The following is an 8,817-nucleotide window of genomic DNA, read 5'->3' as shown; positions in this document are numbered from 1 at the left end:
CCTAGCTCTCCTTACCTTCCCCTGCCCCACCCCCTCTTCCTTCATAGGCATTTCCCTCAGTAGACCCCTTGCACATCTCATCCCATCTTGGCATATGCTTCCTGAAGCCTGAACTATATATGATTACTGAATGTTCCAATAATTCTCTTTTGTAAAATCCCTGTTCAAGTCTTTTGCCTATTTTTAAATTGAGTTTCAGGCTCCTCCCCTTTTTGAAAAAAATGGATTTATAGGAGTTCTGTATATATTCTGGATGCAAGTCTTTGTTAGATATGTTTTGTGACTATCTACCCCCCATCCATGGCTCGTGTAATTACTTAATTAATGATGTCTTTGATGAACAAAGGTTTTATTTTAGTGATGTCCAGTTAATTTTTTTCTTTTGTAGTATAAAATGTGAGGTAGATGTCAAGGTTCATTTTTTTCATATGATTATCCAATTGTATCAGTACCATTTATTAGAAGAAGGATTTCCCCACTGCAATGGTACCTAGAATGGAAATTAGGTAAATGTACATATGTAGGTGTATTTCTGGACTCTATTCTCTTCCACTGGTTTCCTTGTTTATACTTGTACCTATAGCACACTGGGTTGTTTTTTTTTAAATACCATCACATTTTATTTATTTATTTTTAAAGTAATCTCCCAACATGGGGCTCATACTCACCACCCTGAGATTAGGAGTCACATGCTCCACTGACTGAGCCAGCCAGGTGCCCCTATAACACACTGTTTTAACTATTATAGCTTCATAGACGGTCCTGGAACTTGAGAGTGTAATTCCTCCAACTTTTTCTTTTTAAATACTTTCTAACCTAGATTATTTGTATTTTTATTTATTAGAGTGAGGTAGCCAATTTCTAAAATTACCTGGGATTTTTTTTATTATGTTATGTTAATCACCATACATTACATCATTAGTTTTTGATGTAGTGTTCCATGATTCATTGTTTGTGCATAACACCCAGTGCTCCATGCAGTATGTGCCCTCTTTAATACCCATCACCAGGCTAACCCAACCTCCCACACCCCTCCCCTCTAGAACTCTCAGTTTGTTTTTCAGAGTCCATAGTCTCTCATGGTTCGTCTCCCCCTCCAATTTCCCCCCCTTCATTCTTCCCCTCCTGCTTTCTTCTTTTTTTTTTTAACATATAATATATTATTTGCTTCAGAGGTACAGATCTATGATTCAACAGTCTTGCACAATTCACAGTGCTCACCATAGCACATACCCCACCCAGTGTCTATCACCCAGCCACCCCATCCCTCCCACCCCCCACCACTCCAGCAACCCTCAGTTTGTTTCCTGAGATTAAGAATTCCTCGTATCAGTGAGGTCATGTGATACATGTCTCTCTCTGATTGACTTATTTCGCTCAGCATAATACCCTCCAGTTCCATCCACGTCACTGCAAATGGCAAAATTTCATTCTTTTTGATGGCTGCATAATATTCCATTGTATATATCTACCACATCTTCTTTACCCATTCAGCTGTTGATGGACATCTCAGCTCTTTCCAGTTTGGCTATTGTGGACATTGCTACTATAAACATCGGGGTGCACATACCCCTTTGGATCCCTACATTTGTATCTTTGGGGTAAATACCCAGTAGTGCAATTGCTGGATCATAGGGTAGCTCTATTTTCAACTTTTTGAGGAACCTCCATACTCTTTTCCAGAGTGGCTGCACCAGCTTGCATTCCCACCAGCAGTGGAGGAGGGTTCCCCTTTCTCCACAACTAAAATTACCGGGGATTTTGATTAGGATTCCATTAAATCAGGGTTTCTTATCCTCAACACTATTGAAATTTCTGGCCAGGCAATTCTTTGCTGTGGGGACAGGTGTCTGTCCTGTGCACTGGAGGATGGTTAGCAGCATCCCTGGACTCTACCCACCAGGTGCCAGTAGCAACCCCCTACCTCAGGCTGTGCCACACAAAATATGTGTCCATAAATTGCCCAGTGTCCTTTGGAGAGCACAACTGCCATGCCCTCCCTCCCCCACTGATAACCACTGCATCAACTCTATAGAACAATTTGCAGAAAATGGACATCTTAACAGTACTGAGACTTTCAATCCACGAAAATGGACTATCGCTCCATATAAAATGGAAGCACACATTTTCAACACCCTGTACCATTGTGACCTTAAAAGCATAATGAATTTGGGTTTTCATTTACTGGTTAACTTATGACATATGAACTTATTCATACCTCCTATCCAAAGTGGTCTTCCATCTCAGCAAATGGTTTAATGTGATAATTATGCTTCTAGTCAAAATATCTCTGTTTGAAAGTCAGAACCGATCCAAAAGGAGCCTTGGATTTAAAGATGACAAGGTAGAAACTCCAAATATCTAACAAGCAAATTAAACATAAAAGCAAGCATCAAAAAGATAAGGTAAGGGCGCCTGGCTGGTCAGTCAAAGGAGCATGTGACTCTTGATCTTGGGGTTGTGAGTTCAAGTCCCACACTGAGTATAGAGATACCTTAAAAACAAAACCTTAAAAAAAAAAGATAAGGCAGGGGCGCCTGGGTGGCTCAGTCGGTTAAGCATCTGCCTTGGGTTCAGGTCATGATCTCAGGGTCCTGGGATCGAGCCCCATGCGAGCCCCGCATGGGGCTCCCTGCTCAGCAGGGAGTCGGCTTCTCCCTCTCCTTCTACCCCTCCCCCTGCTTGTGCTCTCTCTCCCTCTCTCCTGCTCTCACACACTCTCTCTCAAATAAATAAATAAATTTTTGTTTTAAAGATAAGTCAAACGGAAAGCCAGCTAAGTGAAAAGATATAACTCTCTTACCTCTACAATTACCAATAGAAAATTAGGCTAACAAATATTTATTAAACAGAAGAAGACTCTCATAACATGTTGTCATTGTACTTAACAAATATACATTAGTTACCTCTATGAGCTTAATGTAATACTTGAAACATCCTGATAATTCGGTTCAGTCCTCAAACCTCACAAAATTGGTTTTATCCTTGTTACACACATTAGGAAAATGGAGGTTATTTCCTGAGGCTGGCTGCCCTGCTTTGCCTTGATACTGCCCCAGCCCTCACTCAACCCCTACCCATCCATCTATGTTGCTGGATTTTCAATTCTCCTAAAGGAGAGCTGCTCCTTCCCTGCTAAATAACATTCAATGGCTCACCATTGTCCATCAAATAAAGTCAAAGTTTTTGTGCATGTTCAAGATCTGTTCTCTTGTCCCTCCTCACTCCAACCTTTCCATATTTAATCTCTCTCATTGCTCCATAATTCTGACACTTAAATCAAACCAAAGCTATTCTACACACTTTTCATGGAGCTACCTCTCCCCACAGATTACTGTTTATCCCAACTTCTCCTGTCAAAATATTTCCTGACTTTGAAGCCTAGTTCAGATGACATCTCCTTTGTGAAGCTGTCTCTGATTTCTCAATTGCCATAGCACTTTACTACATTAGGGGTAAAAATTAATAGCCAACATAACAGAAGTCCCAGCTGAGCCTACGGGGAATGTAAACTTCCCTGGACCTGTCTGATGAGTGGGCGGACTCCCCAGAAGTAAAATTTGCATGACTCAACTGCAGGGGAGACAGGGGTCTGAGATGAAGATGTACTAACAGGTTCCCAGGGGTTGAGCATGGGAAATGAAAAACAGCATGACGTCTCTCTCCCAGACTGGGCCCAGACTCGCTGGTGTCTGGACCCTGTCGAGCAAGGAGGTACTGGGCAAAAGTTAAAGGGCCTGTTTTCACAATCTTTGGAGACATGGGGGCACAAGCAATTTTGGATTCATTTGCAATCCAGAGTGTGACATCAGGACAAAATAAGAGGTGTTTTTCCTTGCTTACCAATGAACACTGTCCAGCGTTGATACGTTATATGCTCCAGCATCCTGGCTGCAGTGGGAGCCCGTAGAGCTGAACAGAGTAGCAGGAAACCATGTGGGAGGGGACTAGTTCATAAGTTCATGTGAACTCCCAGAATCCTATAGCATCCCCAGAAGTACTTGAAGAACGCTTTACAGATGGCCAAGACCCCATGTAAGTAGCTTGGGGGCGAAAGTCTATAGAATTTTATTATTGTTGATTTAATTTCATTTATGTGCACAGACAGATGAGGCCTGAAAAAAAACTTGGTTATGCCCACATTCACTTATGACTTGAAACGGTTTAAAACTTACCCCATATAAGTATCTGATTCCATGCTCATAACCATGTGAGGTGGATATTATCATCACTAGATGTCCCCCATTGCTGTGACTTTGAGCACAGTGTCTACCATGGGAAGAGCCTAGGATTGGTTGCCAGCAGACCTAAATTGGAGCTCTTGCTCTTCTACATGTGGCTAGGTGATCCTGGAGCAACCCAACCCCTCTAAGCGTCCCTGTCTTTTCTGCAGGACAGGAATAACAATCCCTTTTACATGGGGGTGCACTGAAACTCTGAGATGATGAACAACTTCTGTGCAATCATAAGATAGAATTATGGCACTTGACTTTCTACTTTCTTGTTTTGCCGTATATCAGCTGTTCCCCATACATGTCTTCCTAGACTAAAAAGAACAAAAACAGCCTATTCATGCCTCATACACCTCCACGTCATCTCGTCCTGCACTGAGCAGGAGTACCTCCAGGGTGCTGAATTTTCCATCTCTAGGAAGAGTGCAGCAGAGGATTCAAACTTCGCAATGGCTTGGACCAGACCCCAATCTGGAGAGCCTCAGATTATTCTTCAATTAATCAGGTATATAAGAGATACCAATACAATAGGTCAAGGGTCCCAGGAACGCAGTGCATGGTTAAGACAGAACATTAGCCACTAAAACAGAGCAGGGTTGGAAACCTTTTTCTGTAAAGGGCCAGATAGTAAACATTTTAGGCACACATTCTCCATGGCAACTACTCATCTCTGCTGTTTTATGAAGACAGCAGCCTGAGGTAATATGCAGGCAAACGGAATGGCTGTCTTCCAACAATTCATATTTTAAAAAACGGGTGGTGGGCTGTGTTTGGCCTGTGGGCCATAGGTAGCCAACTCCCGAGACAGGTTTGTTCAGTTGCCAAGGAGGACTGAAAACCCAAGACGCTGAAAGGAAAACCAGGTGCTGACAGAGAATGGAAAAGTTTAAATCGGTGAATAAAAGTGAAGTTCTCCACTAAGTGTTAGAGAGTAAAACGGGACAAGCACAGCATTGGAAAGAGAAGAGGTTTCACGGGAAACATCGACCGACTTGGGTGAACACAAATTTTATTCAGTTCAGAAACGAGAAAAGACGACCTTGGGGTTTAGCTGCCTAAAAATTCACGACGGGCCAAATAGTACAAAACGGCTTCTTAGGATGCCTGGTGTGCTGAGGAGCCCAGCAGCCAGAAGGGACAAGCTGATGACCCCAGGGGAATGGAACTGCATCCGGCTGGGTCCCCACTGGATCCCTCACACCAATCCCGGGGCTGGGCACGAGGTGTTCCCTGGGGAGTAATCTAATCGTTCCCAAGCTCGGCTCTGGGCGACGCACTTGGACATTTCAGTGTCTGCTCTGTGCCATGTCTGGGCCGGATTCAAACAGGAAGAAGTGGCCGGCGAGCTCTGAGCCAAAAGGGCCAGACCCAGGTGAGGAGAGAGGGACGGGGTCAGGGGAAAGAGGACCCCAGGCAGGGGGCAGCACCAGAATCCACTCTGATTATCTGACGGGGCTCGATTCTGCTCCCTTTCCCTTTAAAATCCTAATTAAAATACAGGTTTGGGAGGGGGAGGGAAGGCAGGGGACATCATACTTTCTAACAAGTCTTACCTTTAGCTTTGTTTTCTGAAAAATATGCCACCCTACCTGAGAAGAGACTAATATATTGACACATTTAAGGAAACACTTGGGATATTTTAAATGAGCCTATAAAGGGAGATGAGCGGAAGGGACCTATAGCTCTACACTGGGAGTTCTCATAGCCACCGATGCTCCCCCTGCAAAGGAACTAATTATGTTTGGAGAGACGTGTGTGTGCTTGGTAAAATAATTAAAAATAAATTGCTCTCCTTGGAAATGCAAATTAGCAAGTGCTAAAGCAACCCTGTTGGTCACGCAGATAACAAATAGATGCATCTTCTCAAGTCTGTTAGGTGGTACTGATTGATTTCCAATTCTGGCTACAACAGGGCCCCAGCAGCTTTTGAAACAAAGATGAGGAGGCCTCAGGCCCAGTGGGAATACCTGTTACACCCTGGGGGCCAGTTGTTGAAAGCCTTAAGCCATGACACTCCCCAACCATCCCCCTCCCCCAACCGTTCCTGGCTGAGAACAGGGGACCCTGAGGAACCAGACTTGACCCGCTGCTTCCCCTGAGCTCCTAGCCCCTGCTGGGGGAAGACAGGACAGGGGCTCTGTTCCTCCTCCTTCCCCAAAGAACCACCACAATGCCCTGTGCTACTACCTAATGCTGTCAGGTCAAAGAAAATAAAGCATTGGCTCAGAGCCAGGACCCAGATGGATCTTTTGGAGTGGGGAGGAAGGGGAGGTATGAGGCCTTGGGGGCTGATTAGAGCACTGTTGTTAAAAAAAAAAAAAAAAGTTCTCCCTTAAGCAATGACCTAATGCTAATAGAGAAAAGAAAGAGAAAGGAAAAAAGGAAGGAAGGAAGGAAAAGGGAAACGTAAAGGTAAAGAAAAAAGAAAGAAACTCAGACTACAAAATGCTTTACAATTTCATCAAAGGGCCAAAACGGATCAGGCACCCTCTTCGCAGAGCTTGTTCTTGAGTAGCATTTATAGATGGGATGAGGGACAGATGGGATTTCTACTTTGAAGGAAGTCATGCTCACGTTGGGAAGCAGATCGGATGTGAACGAAGAGCATATCCCCAACATCTTTTTGCCTTGCTGACATCAGGCCCCTTCCTACACCTCTTATCTGGGAGCAAAAGATGAAGCTAGAGCCAGTGTGACTGGACCACTCGGAGTGCTCTCCCGGGAGTCAGTGACATAAGGGAGGAGAGAGTAGAGGGCATTCTCACCCTGGGCTTCGCCATCCGATCTCACCGAATACCCAAGACGCTGTGTGAGGGAGGTTCTCTCCTTACAGACAGGGACCCTGAACCTCTGTGAGGTACAGCCAGTGAAAAACAGGGTAAATCATCTAGCTCCTGGGAAGTTGCAAGGGGTAGATGAGGGTAATACAACGAAGAAACACTTAGCAGTGTGGGGCCCCACATAGGCGCTCAATAAATACTCCCTCTGATTCCTAGGTAACTTGCCTAAGGCCACAGACTCCAGGAAGGACGGGATCAGGATTCATTCACATTCACATGCCGCTCAGTCTGATTCCAAAGCCCGCACTTTCCCCAAGCTGCTGGAAGCTCTCCGGATTCAATGGTCTTCCTCTTCCTCTTCCCTCCGGTTTGTTGTCCAGTCACCAGCCCCTTTCAAGTTCACCCAGAGAGCCTTTTCGTTCTGTGCTTTTAGACTCAGGGCTGACAACTTCCTGGCCTTGTGGTACCAGCAGAGGAGGGAAATGGACAGAAGAATCAACAGAATGCAGGGGAGGACCAATAGAAAATAGAGTAAAGATGTTGATGAGCAGATCCTGGAAGGAAATGTGGGCTCTGCAATGAAAAGGAGAACAATAAAGAAGATAATCAGTCTCCAACTTACCTGCACGAATCAACGATAAACCCGTGCGGGATTTACTGTGACAGGCAAATACAGGTAAAAACCACGGGGCCAAAGAGCAGTGGGCCCTTTAAATCACATGTGGGCAGGAAAAGGGGGCAGCGGTGGGGAGAAGTCAAGTCCAGGATGGTGCTTTTCCAGCCTCGCTGCCTTCACCCAGCAAGTTCCAACCACTGGGGTTCCAATGACCTACTTAAAACCAACAGCCGCGAAGAAAAAACAAAAAAGAAAACCTCTCCTTTAATCTTCTAGCCTCAGAAAAGAGATCTATAATTCAGCCCTCGTTCTCAACTCTGTAGCCGGTCCTGAATTTTTAACGGAGTTATTCCCACTGCGGCTTCTTACGGGCGGGTGTGCACCCTCCCACAGTGCGCACAACACGTGCGCGTGCGCACCCTCCCACAGCGCGCTGTCCTTACACGACAGCACCCACAGTGAGCAGCTCCAGCCCTTCCTGATTGTCCAGATGGGTCTCCCCTGGGCCCCCTCCTTGAGCTCCTTTCCTGTGTTGCTCTCACATTTGCCTCCATCCGGCACACTCTCTGCACCCTAATCCTCCGGGCCCTTCTGACGCAGCTCAGATGACCCGCCTCTTACCCAGGGTCATCCGACCTGCCTCCGGGCACAGTCCTCCCGGATCCTCTTCTCACACACCCCTTGGTGTAGACCTCTTTTGTTCCCTTTTAACCATCTCCTTGGTTTCATCACAGTTACTTGAGTATACCTCATAGTGTCATTTGTTTCCATGTCCCCTGCAGTGCCCCGCACATGTGCGTGACAACTGTGGCTGATCTTAATGGAATCGGACTGACTGCAAGCACATGGGCAGAGGATACTATATAAAGGCAGCCTGAAGCACATGACTGCGAGGCAGCTGCAGCCCGTGGGGAAGCACCATCAGCCACGCAGACATGCAGAGCACGCACACGCTGCCCCAAAGTGGTTCCCCGCCACGTGCACAGGGAGGCAAAGGGACTGGACTGCAAACACCCCAGATTCCAGGAAGCAGCGCCGAGTCACTAGTCAAAGGACCGGCTTTACAGACTGTCCATGCAAAAAGACACACGCTTAGAGAGACACCAACTACTAAATGTAGTCTTCCAACTACATGTATTTATGACAGGGTATTTGAAACCAGGGCTCTTCCAAAAAATCGGATGCTAAT

At 45.7% G+C, this 8,817-nt stretch overlaps 1 protein-coding gene across 1 annotated transcript in view; it reads right to left on the bottom strand.

Moving 5' to 3' along the window:
- Window positions 1-5,224: 5,224 nt before the first annotated feature.
- CD101 (CD101 molecule) overlaps window positions 5,225-8,817 on the bottom strand; it is a 33,941-nt gene continuing 30,348 nt past the window's right edge. The window contains exon 9 of the mRNA XM_027578456.1: window positions 5,225-7,585. Within this exon, the coding sequence (XP_027434257.1) occupies window positions 7,350-7,585 (236 nt within the window). The 3' untranslated portion in view covers window positions 5,225-7,349. The remainder of the gene's footprint in view (window positions 7,586-8,817) is intronic.

The sequence above is a fragment of the Zalophus californianus genome, chromosome 4, assembly GCF_009762305.2.
Source record: "Zalophus californianus isolate mZalCal1 chromosome 4, mZalCal1.pri.v2, whole genome shotgun sequence".
NCBI classification, from domain to species: domain Eukaryota; kingdom Metazoa; phylum Chordata; class Mammalia; order Carnivora; family Otariidae; genus Zalophus; species Zalophus californianus.
This window is presented reverse-complemented; position numbering and strand designations above follow the sequence as displayed.